Source organism: Capra hircus, chromosome 14, assembly GCF_001704415.2.
Source record: "Capra hircus breed San Clemente chromosome 14, ASM170441v1, whole genome shotgun sequence".
In the NCBI taxonomy this organism is placed as follows: Eukaryota; Metazoa; Chordata; class Mammalia; order Artiodactyla; family Bovidae; genus Capra; species Capra hircus.
In genome coordinates, this window is record NC_030821.1 from 38178227 (window position 1) to 38197399 (window position 19173).

General features: G+C 43.3%; 1 protein-coding gene across 2 annotated transcripts in view; it reads left to right on the forward strand.

Moving 5' to 3' along the window:
- ZNF704 (zinc finger protein 704) overlaps positions 1 to 19173 on the forward strand; it is a 257551-nt gene that overhangs the window by 211264 nt on the left and 27114 nt on the right. For both annotated transcript variants that reach the window (XM_018058379.1, XM_018058380.1), the window contains exons 5-6: positions 10835 to 10935; positions 18825 to 19092. In XM_018058379.1, coding sequence (XP_017913868.1) covers positions 10835 to 10935; positions 18825 to 19092 — 369 coding nt within the window. The remainder of the gene's footprint in view (positions 1 to 10834; positions 10936 to 18824; positions 19093 to 19173) is intronic.

Below are 19173 nucleotides of genomic sequence, written 5' to 3' on the forward strand. Positions count from 1 at the left end.
CTCCAAGGAAACCTGCCTCAGGCCTCTGCATTTCAAAACGTCAGCGTGACTCAAAAGCAATCGCAAAAGTCCAGTCTTCATCACTTTCATTTATCCCACAGGCGTCTTGACCGTGAACCACTTTACCTATAGACTGGGGAGAATCTCAAATCAGAGGGAAAAAAAATATCTCCGTTCACATAAGATAGTTCGCTCATCATTGTACAGTAAACCGTGAATTAATCATTTGCTCCACTCTGCGTGTTCGATCTTTCGGAATCAGAAAGCAGTGAATCACTTTTAAGTTGTGAATGACTGCTCCAGAAAGCAAACAGACCCTCACAGCCCTCACAGTTATGTCTGTTGCCAGTCTCCAGGCTGACTTAATTCCTAACCCACTAATTTTGAGCAGAGAAGTGCCTTCTGTAAGAAGAACTGCCGCTCCAGAAATAGACCCATCTGTTAGAACTGCTGGGGAGGGCAGTGCTAAGAAAAGCCACTCGGGGTCACACCGTGTGGATCTCAGGGTGATGACACAGCATCGCCCGCCAGAGTCAGAGAGCTGATTGACCTCGGGGAGGATCGGGGTAAAGACGAGAGATCTAGGCAATTTAATGACAGCATCTTAGAATAGTCTGCCAGGCAGTGTGTGGTCCAGGAGCGCGAAGGACTTCAAAAACCATCAAGCCCAAGCTCAACCTTTCCAAGTTACAGGACTGCTTGGATCATGTCTGGAAATGTACCCTTGTCCCCGAAGATGAGATGCACTTTTAGAATTCACTGATGGAGAAAACTTAATTTAATTATTAGGGATTTCTATTAATTCAGGAATACTTTAGTTTGTGGTTTTAGATATCATTTAAAATTGACTCCATAGTTAGGTATCATGTCCACACAATCAAATGAACCCACTTTAAACATATCATTCGGTGAGTTTTAACTAATGTCTCCACGTGAGTAATCACCTCTCTGATCCAGGCCAGCAGTTCTTGTGTCCTCTGGAGTCAAATGCTGCCCCCCAACCCAGACAGGCAGCCCTGACTTCTGTCACCAGAGATTAATTTTGCCTGCTGTAAATGGAATCAGACAGTGTGCACTTTTTGGTGTACAGAGTACCAAGTGTGGGCAACCGGAACTCTCATTCATTGCTCTTAGGAGTGTAAAATGGTGCAACCTCTTTGTAAAGCAGTTTGGCAGTTTCTTATGAAGTTAAGGATATATTCACCATATGACCCAGTAATGAAAGCATGTCCACAAAAATACTTGTAGACCAGTTTCAAAGAAGTTGTATTCATTGTCACCCCAAACTAGAGACTGTTTCCATAAGCAGGGAAGTGGATAAATAATTTCTGGTACAGTTATACACTGGAATTCTGTGCTGCAGTAAAAGGGAACTAATGACTGAAGTATGAAACGGAGTGAAGCTCAAAAAAATATATGCTCAGACATAGACACCAGATACATGAGAATACATTCTGTATTATTCCATTTACAGAAATCCTTTTGTTATTTTTAAATTTTCTATATTCGCACAGCATCCATAAATGGCATATAGGTGGGAAATGTTTAATCCCTGCTTAATACACATTTGAATTTAGCTATACAACTCATGGATCCAAAGTCTCTAATCTTGTTCAGTGTTCTTATTTTACAAATAAAGAAAGAAAGCCCCAAACTAATGAGATGACATGTACAAGGCTGCTGTCCCAGTAAAGAACTGGAATGCCTACAACTTCTAACAATTATTGATTTTTTTAAAGACACTATTTGTCCATCTTTTGGAACCTGCTGAGGGTCTGAGTGGACTTCTCGATCCTAAAAGAGCGACTGGAGCCTCTGCCAAAGCTGTGGGTTCCCGGGAGACAGGCTGAGAAAACGTGTGTGATGCCACACACTCACCTGTGCAGAATAACTGGACTGTCTTCTCTCTGGGAAGTTTGGATGCATGAATATCAACCCAGCCTTCATCCCAACATGCACGCACGCGCGCACACACACACACACACACACACACACACACACACACACACACACCAGTTGCCAAATAAAGGCACTTGGCATTAACCCCAGGCTGCTATCTGGTAAAACAGTCATGTGATGCTTAAAGTCCTACATATGTACCTTCTGGAATATAGCTGTAATTGAACTTATCCTTGGCATTTTGTATACGTCAAAATCCAGCCATGTTTGCACACTTGTAACTGAAGGTGTCCCACAGCAGTGGCCACCAGACTGGAAAAGGTCAGTTTTCATTCCAATCACAAAGAAAGGCAATGCCAAAGAATGCTCAAACTACTGCACAATTGGACTCATCTCACATGCTAGCAAAGTAATGCTCAAAATTCTCCAAGCCAGGCTTCAACAGTACGTGAACAGTGAACTTCCAGATGTTCAAGCTGGTTTTAGAAGAGGCAGAGGAACAAGAGATCAAGTTGTCAACATCTGCTGAATCATCAAAAGAGCAAGAGAGTTCCAGAAAAACATCTATTTCTGCTTTATTGACTATGCCAAAGCCTTTGACTGTGTGAATCACAATAAACTGTGGAAAATTCTTCAAGAGATGGGAATACCAGACCACCTAACCTGCCTCCTGAGAAATCTGTATGCAGGTCAGAAAGCAACAGTTAGAACTGGACATGGAACAATGGACTGGTTCCAAATAGGAAAAGGAGTACGTCAAGGCTGTATTTTGTCACCCTGCCTATTTAACTTCTATGCAGAGAGCATCATGTGAAATGCTGGACTGGATGAAGCACAAGCTGGAGTCAAGATGGCTGGGAGAAATATCAATAACCTCAGATATGCAGATGACACCACCCTTATGGCAGAAAGTGAAGAGGAACTAAAGAGCCTCTTGAAGAAAGTGAGAGAGGAGAGTGAAAAAGTTGGCGTAAAGCTCAACATTCAGAAAACTAAAATCATGGCATCTGGTCCCATCACTTCATGGCAAATAGATGGGGAAACAATGAAAACAGTGTCAGACTTTATTTTGGGGGGGCTCCAAAATCACTGCAGATGGTGACTGCAGTCATGAAATTAAAAGATGCTTACTCCTTGGAAGGAAAGTTATAACCAACCTAGACAGCATATTGAAAAGTAGAGACATTACGTTGCCAACAAAGGTCTGTCTAGTCAAGGCTATAGTTTTTCCAGTGGTCATGTATGGATGTGAGTGTTGGACTATAAAGAAAGCTGAGTGCTGAAGAATTGATGCTTTTGAACTGTGGTGTTGGAGGAGACTTTTGAGAGCCCCTTGGACTGCAAGGAGATCCAACCGGTCCGTGCTAAAGGAGACCAGTCCTGAGTGTTCATTGCAAGGACTGATGTTGAATCTGAAACTCCAATACTTTGGCCACCTGATGGGAAGAACTCACTGGAAACAACCCTGATGCTAGGAAAGATTGACGGTGGGAGAAGGGGACGACAGAGGGTGAGATGGCTGGATGGCACCACCGACTCCATGGACATGAGTTTGGGTAAACTCTGGGAGTTGGTAATGGACAGGAAGGCCTGGTGTGCTGCAGTCCATGGGGTCGCAAAGAGTCGGACATGACTGAGCGACTGAACTGAACTGAACTGAAGGTAACTTCAGCAGTCATCTTATCAGTCCTGTGTACCAGTCTGGGTTCTATCAGGAAAATAGAAGCCACTCCATGTATCCTAAGTGTGAAACAAGTCAAAACCAGGATGGAAGCTTGCCATGGAGAGGGAAGCAGAGAAAAGATGAAGGAGGACTTGGCCAAAGATCTCAGCCTATTGCTCCAGAGCAGTTGATATCAGAGACATTCTGGGAGCTGCCACAAAGGCGATGAATCTCCAGGAAGTTCTCTCCAACCATTGTAGCCCACAAGGCCAAAGCTGAGTGATTCTAAAGAACCAGTTCCTGGAAGCTGCTGCGAACATCGCACTGCGCATGTGTGAGATTCCTTGAGTCTGCTTATAACTGCCAGGCTGTTGTTTAGTCACTAAGTCGTGTTCAACTCTTTTGCAACCCCATGGACTATAGCCTGCCAACTCCTGTGTCCGTGGGATTTTCCAGGCAAGAATACTGAAGTGAGTTGCCATTCCCTTCTCTCCAGGGTATGGAACCTGTGGCTCCTCTATTGGCAGGCAGGTTCTTTACTGCTGAGCAACCTGGGAAGCCCAACTGCCAGGAGCTTCAGCTAAACCAGGCAGATGCGTGGAGGACCATAGCTCGTTGAGGTTCCCAGCCAACAGTGGCCTCTCCCTATCTCGGACAACCCAGCTTGGTGAACATCTGCTGAAGCTGGGAAGAGAAGCCAGGGCTGAGGCACAGATGGTCACGTTCAGACTTGGCCGCTGTGACTCTGCCTGCCGCTTTGCTTAGTCTGGCTTCTTTGGGTGAGCTAGGACCCATGCAGCAATCTGGGTGCTGTTTATTTAGCTGTGTTTTCCTGTTCTCCTCCCATGGCTGGCTTTCCTTTAGCGTAACAGGGAGTAGTTTTGTAGACAAAGGATTTCTTTCCACTGGAAGTAATCAGGGTAATCTGAAAAGTATTTAACCACTATTTAAGGCAGGAGTCCCCAACTTCTACAGTCTAATTCCTAATGATCTGAATTACTAATAATACAAATAAAGTCCACAATAAGTGTAATGCACTTCATTCATTCCAAAACCATTCCCCAACCCCAGTCCATGAAAAAATTGTCTTCTGCAAAACTGGTCTTTGGTACCAAAAAAGGTTGCTTGAGTGCTTAATCACTCAGTCATGTCTGACTCTTTTAGACCCTATGGACTGTAGCCTGCCTGGCTCCTCTATCTGTGGGATTTTCCCTCCATGAGTACAGGAGTGAGTTGCCATGCCCTCCTCCAGGGGATCTTCCCAATCCAGGGATCAAACCCCATCTCTTGCATTGTAGGCAGATTTTTTTCACCACTGAGCCGCTGAGAAAGCCCACCAGAAAGGTTGGGGACCACTGATTTAAGAGACCTTATGGTTTGACACACCTTCACCTAGGTAGAAAGAAGTCACTTGATTGCATTAAAGTTGAGGTGCTTGTGCTAGTATAATTGTATTCTCTAAAATTAATCAGTCAAGTATTAATATTATAGGTTGACTTCTATTTTAATTTAAAATAGGGTAATTTTTATATTTTGCATCGACAACTCAATGGATGTGACTTTGAGCAAGCTCTGGGAGATAGTGAAGGCCAGAGGAGCCTGGCATGCTGCATTCCATGGGGTTGCAAAGAGTCAGACACGATGGAGCAACTGAACAACAATGCAATTCCTATGTTTGGAAATTAATGTAAACATAAGATGCCCCTCCCCAATATTTCCACCATGCAATAATACATTTTTATTTGTTTTACATACCCCCCAAAATATATAATGTTGTTATGTTCTTTGATAACCTACTTTTTCCCCATTTCAATCCAGGTCCTGGGGGAAGTTGGTGGTGTTCTCAGATGGGGTAACTGAGAAGAGTTTAATAAAGATGCTCTTTATAAAGGAGTAAATAGGGCTGGAAGAAATCAGAAGGGATGATGCAGTATCCCACGGGCAAAAGAGAAGCAAGAAGGAATAAAATTGATCATTTTTCTTCTTATCCATTACCTAATATTCTTTGGGCAACAGATTTCTTTGGAGCCCTTAGTAGGAGCCCAGAAAATTATAAGTAAAGAATCCACCTGCAATGCAGGAGACCTGGGTTCAATCCCTGGTTTGGGAAGATCCCCTGGCAACCCACTCCATCATTCTTGCCTGGAGAATCCGCATGGACAGAGGAGCCTGGTGGGCTATAGTCCATGGAGTGGCAAAGAGTCAGATGTGACTGACCGACTAAGTACACAGCGCATAATTGAGGAGATGATACACAAGCACTTGTAATTAGTAGTTCTCCAAAATCCAAGGGATTTAGAGAGGATATTGGTCAGCTTCATTGTATTTGGGGGGTTCGACACCTCTGAATCAGCTAGTTCCTCCTAAGGAAATGAGTTATACCAATGACATTTATTTTTCTATCATCAGTACCAGGCTTTATTAATCAATTCAAGAAGCAAATGCTTGACATGTTATTGCAAGAACCAGGAACAGGAGTCTTATCAATAATACTTGTTATGGCACAGAAATACCACTGTGATTGTCATTTCCCAAAACAGTTAGCAATTTGACCCTTTAAGAAATTCCTAAGATATAGGAGGAATTTGGCTCTGCATGTTGTGTAATACTATTATATTAATTTCAAAGACTATCTGTTAATAACTGACTAATTGTTGCACATACACGCATGTGAAGTCGCTTCAGTTGTGTCCAACTCTGCAACTCTATGGACTGTAGCCTGTCAGGCTCCTCCGTCCATGGGATTCCCCAGGCAAGAATACTGGAGTGGGTTGCCATGCCCTCCTCCAGGGGATCTTCCAGACCCGGGGATCACAGCTGCGTCTCTCACATCTCCTGAACTGGCAGGCAGGTTCCCACTGGCGCACCTGGGAACATCAGGTGATACTGCGTAAGTCACATAATCCTTCTTAAGCCACTCTCTGCTATTTGTGCTGGTGATACCACCCTGTCCTGATTTCCACTGCTGCCCACGCCCTCTCTCTCTGTCTTTTCCTTCTCAGTCCCCTACCTGAAATATTGGATCTGCAGTATGCTGGGCCTTCTGATTATCTCTAGCTGCACTTCTCCCTAGATGGTCTCATCTAGATCCGTTCTAAGAACCCCTTCAGGTCCTGACTCCAAATGTATACCTCTACACCTGACTTCTTCTCAGTTTCAGGCTCACAGATCCATTGTCCTACTTGCCAGTAGGTATCTCAAAATAAATGTATCCCAGAGAGAACCACAACTCCCCTCGCTACAGAAGTCATCTTTAATACCATCCCTTTTGACATTCCTCTTGCTCAATCCAACAACAGGTTCTGTTGGATCTGCCTCCAAAATGGACCCTGAACGTGTCTGCTTGTTCTCGCGGCCCAAGCCTTCTTCAAGCCGCCATCTTTTCTGACCTGCAGTAGCACCACACTGGTGACCTTATTCTTCCTCCCCGGAACAGAACAGAGTGATCTTTTCTTTTCTTTTTGTCCATACCACACAGCATGTTGGATCTTAGTTCCCCAACCAGGGATCCAACTCACACCCCCTGCGTTGGAAACATGGAGTCTTAACCACACTGGACCGACCACCAGGGAAGTCCAAGAGTGAGGTTTTCTTAAAATCTAAATCATATACTATCACTCCCCGACTTCAACCCCTTCAGTAGCCTCTTTATTTTAAAATAAAATCCAGATTCCTTACCCTTACCTACAAGACCCTGCGTAATCCTTCTTGCCTCCATGGCCCTCCTTGCCTCTTCACATGATCTCAAACAGATCACACCATCTCTCCTTTCCCTCCAAACTAACTGTTCCTTTCTGGCCCTACAGTATGTCAAGTTCTTCTGCATCTTCACAGCTTCTCATTAACTCTTCCTTCTACCTGGAAAACTCTAGCTCATAGCATGGTTGGCTCCTTTTCCAGCCTTCAAGTCCCAGCTCACAAGTCACCTTCTAGAGGCTTCGTCTGACCTAGCGTTTCCCACCCCCATTTCCAGAAACATTACCATACCTGAAACAATCATCATTTGTGATCATTTCTACCTCTCTCCCATTAGAATGTAAGTTTCCAAAGAACAGCTTCTTTTCTTTCCATCACAGCCACTGGAATATTCCTTGTTAAGTAGCTATTTAGTTTAATGAATAAAGGAATACCATCAGCAAGAAGGCTTGGAATGAATCAAAAAGTGCTTTCAATCTATCACGATTTCATTTCCAGATGGATATTTGGACTGTCAGATACCTGTAATTTTGGTTTGAGTCATTAATTCCCTTAAGTGGAAGATATTTTTTAATAGAACAGCTTCATTGTTTGAAAAATGAGCAGAAACACTCATAGGGTGAGGATTTGTTCATTAGTATCGTCATCATCTGCTCTGAATTTAAAAAAAAAAAATCAAGCCAAATTCATTTTTGTGAACCTTGGAGCTGGAGTAGGGGGCAGGGCAGGTTTTAAATTCCCCCCTTTGTTCATCTTCCATCTTATGCGTTTGGATCAGTGGCTCAAGAAGATCAGGGAGCCTGAAATTTGTGAATGGTCTCCTTAGAATAAACACCAGCTCTTCATGATAGTGTACTTTAAAGTGTCCTAATTCTGTCTGCCTCTCAGCTCCCCTCACATCCCTCTTTCTCGGTTTCTGCTCCAGCTCTTTGCTGCCACAGCTCCTAGAGCTCAGTACTGCTCATTGCAGCAGGAATCATGGGTGAGCTGTCCACAATGTCCAGGAGCTGCAGTGGGAATGGCTAGGTCGCAGTGCCAGGAAGGCCAGCCACCTGGGACCTCTGGGCACCCCAGGCCCCTGGGCTCATGAAGCTCACAGGAGGCGTGGGCTCCTTCCTGCGGTCACTAATCTATCCGTTGCAACAGACTGTAGCCATTAGCCACTGTGCTGTGTCTTCCGCTTGCCACCCCGAAAGTGATCATTCCCAACACACAGGATACTCCTCACTTCTGCAAGTTTCTAGGTGTTTTGTTTCAATTGAGAAACATTTGGGTGAGGGTGACTGGCTGAATCAGGATACTAATTCCATCGTAATAGCCGGTGAGTCATCCTCTAAATGTGTAAATGATGGCTTTCTAGAACAGGGCTTGAGAGCAGAAATCCTACTAGAGTTGTAAACAAACCTACAGCAATTCCGTCAGTTCAGGGAAGGTATCATTGTTTATTGGTCAGGGGAGGCTTTCGGTTGAAACAACCCATTTCCAAACTTCAGTGGCTTAACTCCATAAAGGATTTCTCATGTCACAATCCAGTCAGGTCAGCAGGAGTGATGAAGGGGTGTTTCTGTTCTACACATCCTCCAGGGACCCAGAGGCCCCTTCCTCCCAGTGCAGAGATTCTTAACTTGGAGTCCACAAGTCCCATAAAGGGAGTGGAAAGAATTCAGGGAGTCTATGGAATTAGATGGGAGAAAAAGTATATCTTTATTGTCATTAATGTTGTAACTATAATTTAGCATTTCCTACAATTATGATTGGAGACATCAAACCACAATAGTATTAGTGCCTCCCGGGACTTTACTACCAATACGAAACATGGATGTTTTCATATCACCTTACAGTCTTAGCAGATATCATGAAATGTCATTTATGCACAACGCTACTTTGAAATTATGGTAGTTACTAAATTCGCTTAAAGATCTTATTAGTTTATGTGTTAAAGAGTATATATATTACCACTTCACAAAATTTTTTAATATTTTGATAACTATTTCAGCACACTCACAGTTTTTTTAATCCTGTGTATTTTATTTTAAATATTATTAATAAAAACATTACTTTAAGAAGGGGTTCATAGAATTTAGCAGACTGCCAAAAGAATTCATGGCCAACAAAAGATTAAAAATCCCTAATCTAAAGTATAAGTTCTGACTGTATCATTTTGCTGTACAGCAGAATCAACACAACATTGTAAATCAACTATACTTCCATTTTAAAAATATTGAAAGAAAAATCCCTGATCTAGTGGCACTACTGTGCCCTAAGTCCTTGGGTATCCCCTACCTCTAATCAGCGAAACAGGCTGGAGTGACATTGACAAGTAGTTTAGGGACAAGGCTTAGAAGGAATGTATGTCACTTCTGCCCTTATTCCATTGGCCCTAATTCAGTCACATGACTTCACCTAACTTCAAAGGGGGCTGGGAAATGAAGTCTAGCTGTGTTCCTAGGAGGAAACAAGGATGGGGTTTGGTGAGCACATGGGAGAAAACTCACTCCCTATCAAATTCATTCCAGGAAGTATAATCATAATAAGACCATAATAGCTGCCATTGGTTGAATAATTACTCCCATCAGTATTGTGCTAAACGGTTTTGCTTTCATGACCTCATTTAATCATCATAATAACCCTATGAGACAGGTACTATTGTTCTCACTTGATAAATAAGGAAACTAGGACTTGAGAAAGTAAGTCCAAAATCAGTGCTCTCAATCACTTTGCTGGACTGTTTTGGAAAACTTCTAAGATCCTTATAGGAGAAGATAGATTTGTGTCCTGGTGGAGAGAGTAGTTCCAGGAGCCAGACTTCCAAAATTCATATTCTGGTTTTGCTAGAAGCTGGCTCCATTGACTAGGCATGTTTTACTGAAGCTTTCCATGAATCTGTAAAACGGTGATGATAATAGTATCCATCTTTTAGGATTAAATGAAATAAACTCTTAGACTAGCACTTGGCACATAGTAAGTGCTCAATGAATATTCTAAAATTCACTGTCATTAATGCCGGGTTTCCCTGGTGGCTCAGATGATAAAGAACCCACCTGGAATGCAGGAGACCTGAGTTCCATCCCTGGGTTGGGAAGATTCCCTGGAGAAGGGCATGGCAGCCCATTCTAGTGTTCTTGCCTGGAGAATCCCCATGGACAGGGGAGCCTGGTGGGCTACAGTCCATGGGATCATGAAGAGTTGGACATGAATGAGCAACTAAGCACAGCACAATGCCTAAAAGACACTGTATCCACCTTAAAAAAAAAAGTGAACTAATGGGGTGGGAGGGAGGTTCAAGAGGGAGTAGACATATATACCTGTGGCTGATTCATGTTGATTTATGGCAGACACCAACACAATATTGTAGATCAATTATCCCTCAATTGAAAATAATTTTTTAAAAAGTAAACTAAATTTTCCAGCAGGGCTCAGTATTCAAGAAGGAAGCAAGAAAATCTCTAAGGTCACTAAGATCCTCACCTGGGGGATTTCCTAGAATGGTGTGCTAAGTTATAGTCAAGAGAATGAGAAGCTGTTATGTTGATGAGTTAGTTTTCATTTCAGTGTAACCTTGTCTTCCCTTTCTAGAACTCCATGAAGGTGATGTTCAAGTGCCTCTGGAAGAACTGTGGGAAGGTTCTGAGTACTGCAGTGGGTATCCAGAAGCACATCCGGACCATTCATCTCGGGTAAGGAGCCCTCCCTTTGGAGCTGGGTGTATCTCCATCAAGTTCAGTCCAGGACCACCTGCACTCAGAATTACACTTCACATTGTGCCTTAAAAATTCTGAACACAGAGACAGAGACTGGGCCTGCTTGGTCTTCCTAATCACTATGGAGATGGCCACTGCAGATAATACAGGCCAGTGTGGCAAGTGGAAAGAACATGGACTTAGAGCTGTGAAGCCTCCCTAATACACTCACCAAGTGATATTAAGCAAGGTGCTGCTCGGAACCTCAGTTCCCTCTGAAAAAGAAACTCAGAATATCAGCCCTGCAGGGTCATATGTGATGGTCAAAAATAAAATGTATGTGAGAGTGATTTGTAAAAGATGGAGCGCCAGGGTAGGGTAGGGTAAGGAGTCCTTAGACCCCCTGAAAATGTGTGTAAAATTATATGTGTAATTTTTTCCCCAGGGGAGTGTATTAATGACTTTGAGACTCAAAGGCAGATATAGCCTGAGAAGGGTTTAAGAAGCACAGTGACAATCAGTGTTGCTATTCTTATGAAGCCTGGTGACCTGCTCTGTCCTTTTCTGTTGCCCAAATAAGTCCTTTATTTGTACAACAGACACATTTCCCTGTGTTATACAAAAACATTTCCAACGAAAGATAAAACGAAGTTTTGCGCAGCAGGGATTAGGGGCCACTCCAGAAAGGCTGTGATGGTACAGCCTCTTGTTCTTTAGTCTGTGGGTCTTTCTTGTCTAGGGATGTGGAACTAAGAAGCGATCTTGAGAAGCTGTAAGTGATAAACTGTGCACAAGACAAAGCCAAACACATGACCGAGCCCCCAAATGCTTAGGGGGTCCTTTCAAAAAGATGTTGTTGTTCAGTCGCTAAGTCATATCTTTTTGCATCCCCGTTGACTGCAGAATACCAGGCTTCCCTTCTTCCTGAGTTGGCTCAGACTCATGTCCATTGAGTTGATGATGACATCCAACCATCTCGTCCTCTATCACCGCCTTCTCCTCTTGCCTTTGATATTTTGCAGCATCAGGGTCTTCTTCAATGAATCAGCTCTTCGCATCAAGTGGCCAAAGAATTGTAGTCTCAGCTTCAATGTCAGTCCTTCCAATGAATATTCAGGGTTGATTTCCTTTAGGATTGACTGGTTGGATCTCCTTGCTGTGACTGCTGAGAAATAAGCACTACAGTCACTTTGCCCAGCCAAGGATAAATTTAGGGAAGACATCATCCATAAAAAGTGATAGAAAACAAGAATGGGTTCCAAGGTGATTTTGCTGATTCCTGTGGGTGAGCTCCTGCTATGGCTGGAGAGAAGCAGGAATCCAGCTCCCTCACCCATAGGCTGGGGATTCTGGGGACATAGCCAGACCCTTCCAGGGCATGGCATGTGAAAAATCACCAAGCACCATGGTCGTGGCCCAGCAAAGCAGGGCTTCTGCTCCACTAGCCAGAGGGTCCACCCTACCCTCCAAGAAACCCCACACAGAACCCACTCCTTCAGGGAAGGACACTCCACAGCATCTTCCCTCAACTCTCACCATCAGGACAGCTCACAGTGTAAATAACTCAGTTATCTGAACATTTAGAAAGAGCTTCCTGAAGCTAGAATCAGGAGCTGGAGGTCTTTGTTTTAAAGTCCATCTGCCCTAAAAGTCAAATCGTATTCAGCACCACACAGAAACACATACCCTATCCATGTGTTTACAGACTGTGAGTGGCATCACATGATTTTCTTTTGAGCTTCCAGGGTGCTCTCCTGGTGGGTGAAATTCAAGTACAGCAGGCGCTGTATTTGCTTCCCTGGGATTCCCTTTCTACTCTGCATGCTTCACACGGCCTTGATGAGCTAGAATCCCCATCTCTGCCAGCCACTGCCCAGGAATGAGCCTGGGAGCCTATAGGAGGATGCGGCAGTTTTTAATGAATGTTGATTGGCTTATGAAGAAGAAGGGAGCATAGCCCAAGCCCCAAAATATGTATCTTGCGTCTGATAGAGCTGCAGGGCACACCACACCAGCATAAGAAGTATTCTGTTTTTCTCTTAATTCTCACTCCGTTCTTACACACCAGGGGCTGATCCTGATTTATCCCCGTGTAGGACACATGATGTTCCCCAGGCCTGCGTGTCTATTAGCAGCACTCGGCAGCCGGCAGGGACTCGGCTCACCCTTTCCTGGAGAGGAGGTGGGGACAGAAATAGAACAGATGCGCGTTCTTCGGCCCACTCTCTGGGGTCTTTGATGCTTTGCTTGTAGGAGAGCCAAGCCCTGCCTGACCTGATACGGAGCAGACACCTCCCTAGACGCCTCAGCCAGAGAGCTCAGGGGAAACGGAGCCAGGCTGGGAGAAGCCGCTGATCTGGCTGAACAGAAAGGCCCAGGAGAAAGGGAGATTTGTATTTTAGGTTCTGTACAGGGATTGTCGGTGGGAAAAAAGTTTATTCTGAGTCAGTGCCCTGCTCCTGCCAGATATGGTCATGAAACTTGGAGATGCCCCAGGAAAGGAAGATTTACAGATCCCATCCCATAAAACCGGGTGCAAGAATATGTATCATTTCCCTAGAAATCCTCAAATCCAACAAATACTAGTTATTTGACAGGCTTCCCACGTGGTACAGTGGTAAAGAATCCGCCTACCAGTGCAGGAGATGCAAGAGACGCTGCTTCGATCCCTGGGTGGGAAAGATCCCCTGGAGGAGGGCATGGCAACCCACTCCAGTATTCCTGCCTGGAAAATCCCATGGACAAAAGAGCCTGGTAGGCTACAGTTCATGGGATTGCAAAGAGTTGGACACGACTGAGCCCCCCCCACCCCCACACACACACCCTTGACAGTTATTTTCTTTTACACAAAACTTACTGTGGAAAAGCACAATTTTCTGTGTCTCAAAAGAACCTGTGAAAGCACCAGAAGATACTTTTCCTGGTGATAGTAAACACTGAGTCTTTCTAGCATCAGCCTTATTTTCATTTAATAAACATTTAGTGCTTCTTACACGTGAGCGTGCTACACCTCTAAGTACTGTGTTTAGTAGGCTCCCGGTGGACACGGAAGGCCAGCTGCGCTGTGCTGCTTTATATAAGGGCACAGGCTGCTAAAATTACACAGGCAGCTGGGAGGTGTCAGGATTCAAACCCCAGCAATGTAACTCCAGAATTCATGTTGGTAATCACTGTGCTACAGCATCGGCTTCTTTCTTTCATCCGTTCAGCATTTAACAGGCACCTACTGTATGCCAGATGCACTGAAACATGTGGTATCTATTAAACAAAAATGAACAAGACACAGCCTAAAGAATCTGTCTTAGGGAGGCAACAGAGGTTTAAAAAAATTACAGAAATGTACCAAATCATTAAATAAATAAAGTGAATTGAAATGAACACACTTCAAAGTAATTCCCTGGTGGCTCAGTTGGTAAAGAATCTGCCTACAATGCAGGAGACCTGGGTTCGATCTCTGGGTGGGAAAGGTTCCCTGGAGAAGGGAATGGCAACCCACTGCAGCATTCTTGGGCTTCCCTGATGGCTCAGCTGGTAAAGAATCCTCCTACAATGTGGGAGACCTGGGTTCGATCCCTGGGTTGGTGAGATCCCCCGGAGAAGGGTACGTCTACCCACTCCAGTGCGACCTCTTGGAGAATTCCAGGGGATCGCAAAGAATCGGACACACTGAGCGACTTTCACTTCTACTTCTTCAAAGGGAGCTCAGAGGATTTAATTGTTTGAAGCTTAATCCTAATGCCTGTCACTCAAAAGAAGTCTCCAGTTTGAGAGCTCAGGTCACTTGTGCCCCTACCTCTAGCCCGGCCACTGTCAGCCGCTCCCCAGCCTGCTCACTGGCTCCCATTCCTCTTGCCCTCCTATCCTCTGTTCTTTCTCCAGACAATGGCCAGGGTGAGCCTTTTAAAAGTAACTTATGTCTGTGAGTCTGTTTCTGTTTTGTAGATAAGTTCATTGGTATCATTGTTTTTAGATTCCATATAAAAGTGGTAGAATATGATATTTGTCTTTCTCCATCTTACTTCACTTAATGTGATAATATCTAGGTCCAGCCATGTTGCAAATGGCATTAGATGGCATTAGAAAACAAATTTATGGTTCTCAAAGGGCATAGAAGAGGAAGGGGTGGAATCGGGAGAGATAAATTAGGAGCTTGGGATTAACAAATACACACTACTGTGAATAAAACAGATAAACCACAAGGACTTACTGTATAGTGCAGGGAACTATACTCAATATCCTGTGGTAACCTATAATGGAAACAAACCTGAAAAAGAATACCCACACACATGCACACACATATGGCACTTTGCTGTACACCTGAAACTAACACAACATTGTAAATTAACTGTACTTACTATACGTCAATTTTAAAAAATAAAAATAACAAGCAACCTAGATTCTTCAAAATCCCCAGAGGCTTCCATCATATTCAGAACAAATTACCAAGTTTTTCCCCAGGGCTACAAAGCCCTGTGCCACTGGGTCTCTGCCCTCCTTCCCATCCTTCTCCCATCACTCTTTGCCTGAGCACCAGCCACCTACCTCTTTGTCCTTCTCAGAAAGCAACAAGCCAGCCCACCGTGGGGTTCTGTGCATTCTTTTCCCATAGTTCCCACAAGGGTTTTTCCCTCACCTCATTGAGACCTCTGCTCAACTGTCATCTCCTCAGAGAGTCTTCCTATGAATACTCTATTTAAAATAATGTCCCCCCCCCAAAAAAAAATAAAATAAAATAAAATAATGTCCCCCATCGCTTGCCCTGATTAAGGGTGCTCTTAATGCTGCTTAATTTTTCTTTCTGGGATTTATCACTACCTGCTACGATTCATGGGGTCGCAAAGAGTCGGACACGACTGAGCGACTGAACTGAACTGAACGTATTAAATATGTTTCTTTATGGGTTTACTTTTTTTAAATTGACTTATGGTTAATGAATAATATTATATAAGTTGCACACGTACTGTGTGGTAATTCACAATTTTTTACAATTATAGTCCATTTATATTTACTGTAAAATTTTGGCTATATGCCCTGTGTTTTACAATAATACAGTCTTGTAGTTTAGCTGGTAAAGAATCCGCCTGCAATGCAGGAGACTGCAGTTCAATTTCTGGGTTGGAAAGATCTGCTGGAGAAGGGATAGGCTACCCACTCCAGTATTCTTGGGCTTCCCTGGTGGTTCAGACAGTAAAGAATTCACCTGCAATGGGGAGACCTGTGTTTGGTCCCTGGGTTGAGAAGATCTGCTAGAGAAGGGAATGGCTACCCACTCGAGTATTCTTGCCTGGAGAATACCATGGACAGAGAAGCCTGGCAGACTATAGTCCATGAGGTCACAAAGAGTTGGACACAACTGGGCAACTTTCACATACATACATACATCCTTGTAGTTTATTTTATCCATAATAGTTTATACCTCTTAGTCCTCTACCCCTATGCTTCCCCTTCCTCTCCTTAACTACTGGTTTGTTCTCTATATCTGTTTCTTTTTTGTCACATTCACTAGTTTGTTGTATTTTTTAGATTCCACATACAAGTAATATATTTGTCTTTCTCTGTCTGACTTATCTCACTTGGCATAATACCCTCTAAGTCCATTCATGTTGTTACAATGGCAAAATTTCATTCTTTATGCATGAGTAGTATGAGTGTGTGTATATGTGTGTGTGTGTGTGAGTAGCTCAATAGTGTCAGACTGTTTACAACACCATGGACTGTAGCCTGCCAGGCTCCTCTGTCCATGGAATTCTCCAGGCAAGAATACTGGAGTGGGTTGCTATTTCCTTCTTCAAGGGATCTTCCTAACCCAGGGATCAAATTCGGGCCTTCTGCATTGCTGGCAAATTTGTTACCATCTGAGCCACCAGTGTGTGTGTGTGTGTGTGTGTGTGTGTGTGTGTGTGTGTGTGTGTAGCGTCTTCTTTATCTAATCGTATGTTGATGGACACTTAGGTTGTTTCCATATCTTGGCAATTATAAATAATGCTGCTATGAATATCAGGGTGCATGTATTTTTTCAAATTGATGTTTCTGGGTTTTTTTTTTCAGCTATATACCCAGGAGTGGAATTGCTAGGTTATATGGTAGTTCTATTTTTAGATTTTAAAGAAACCTCCATACTATTTTCCGCAGTGACTGCACCAGTTTACCTTCCCACCAACAGTGTATAAGAGCTGCCTTTTCTCCACATTCTCATCAGCATTTGTTGTGTTCTTTTTGATGATAGCCATTCTGACAGGTGTAAGGTATCATTTCATTGTTGGTATTATTGGTTTGATTTCCATTTCCCTGATAGTGATGTAGAGCATCTTTTCATCTTTTTTGGCCACCTGCATGTCCTCTTTGGGAAAAAGTCTATTTAGTTCTTCTGCTCATTTTTTAAATAGAATTGTTTGTTGTTTTAATGTTGAGTTAATGAGCTATTTATATATTTTGAATATTAACCCCTTATTGGTCATGTCCTCTGAAAATATTTTCTCCCATTCATTAGTCTTTTCACTTTGTTGATAGTTTCCTTTGCTGTGCAAAAGTTGTTAAGTTTAATCTGGTCCAATTTCCTTATTTTTGCTTTTATTTCCTTTGCTTTAGGAGACAGACTTAAAAAAATATGTTGCTGCAATAGCTGTCAAAGAGTGCCATGCCTATGTTTTCTTTTAGCAGTTTTGTGATGTAATGTCTTACATTTAGGTCTTTAATCCATTTTGAGTTTATTTTTGTATATGGTGTTAAAGAATGTTCTAATTTCATTCATTTACATGTGGCTGTCCAGTTTTCCCAGCAACATATGTGGAAGAGACTACCGTTTCTCCATTGTATATTCTAGCCTCCTTTGTCATAGATTAAGGGACCATAGTGTGTAAGCCTATATCTGGGCTCTCTATTCTGTTCCATTGATCTATAAATATGTTCTTATGCCAGTGCAGGCATGCTTAGTCAGTTCAGTCTTGTCCGACTCTTTGAGACCCTACGGACTGTAGCCTACCACGCTCCTCTGTCCATGGGATTCTCCAAACTAAAATGCTAGAGTGGATTGCCATGCCCTTATCCAGGGGATCTTCCTGACCCAGGAATCAAACCTGTGGCTGCTGTATCTCCTTCACTGCAGGTGGATTCTTTACCCACTGAGCCACCTGGGAACCCCCTTTATGCCAGTACCATACTGATTTGTTTACTGTAATTTTACAGTATAGTCAGAAGTCAGGGAGCATGATTCTTTCAGCTCTGTTCTTTCTCAAGATTCTTTTAGCTATTTGGAGTCTTTTGTGTTTTCAGACCACTTTTAAAATTATTTGTTCTAGTTCAATGAAAAATGTCATTGGTATTTTAATAGGAATTGCATTGACTCTGTAGATTGCCCTGGAGAGCATGGTCATTTTAACAATATTAATTCTTCCTATCCAATAACATGGTGTATTTTTCCATCTGTTTGTGTTGTCTTCAGTTTCTTTCATCAGTGTCCGATAGTTTTCCAAATGCAGGTCTTTTACCTCCTTAGGCAGGTTTGTTCCTCGGGATATTATTATTTATTTTTGATGTGTTCTGTTACAAGTTTCTGGTCTGCCTCTCCCACTAGACTGTACGTTCCATCAGGGCAGAATCTGTTTTGTTCACTCTAATATTGGGTTCCTAAAGAAGTGCCTAGACATAGTAGACTCTCAATAAATTTTTTTTGAGTAATTGATTGATTGGTTGATTAGTTGAGTCAGTTGCTTTAAGATAGCAAGGAAGGCTTACCCCAGAAGTGGACAGTTGCAGGATAAGTAGAAGTTTGCCAAGCAGACAGGACAGAGGAAAAGCATTCCAGACAGAAGGAACAGCATGTACAAGATCTCAAGGCAAGAAAGCAGTGTGGGTGAGTAGGATTGCTTTGCTCTCTTTTGCATTAGGCGTGTTGGGGAGTCTGACTACAGTGATGGAGAAGAAGACTTCTACTACACTGAGATCAAGCTCAACACAGACTCCGTGGCAGACGGTCTGAGCAGCCTGGCCCCGGTTTCACCCTCCCAGTCCCTGGCTTCGCCTCCTACTTTTCCCATCCCAGATTCCAGCCGAACAGAGACTCCTTGTGCCAAAACCGAGACAAAACTGATGACACCCTTGAGCCGCTCTGCTCCCACCACCCTCTACCTCGTGCATACTGACCACGCTTACCAGGTGACTGGCCAGGGATCATGAGAGTAATCACTTTACTCCTAACCAAAAGCAGTAGCATTCTGACCTGTGAGTTAAGGATTG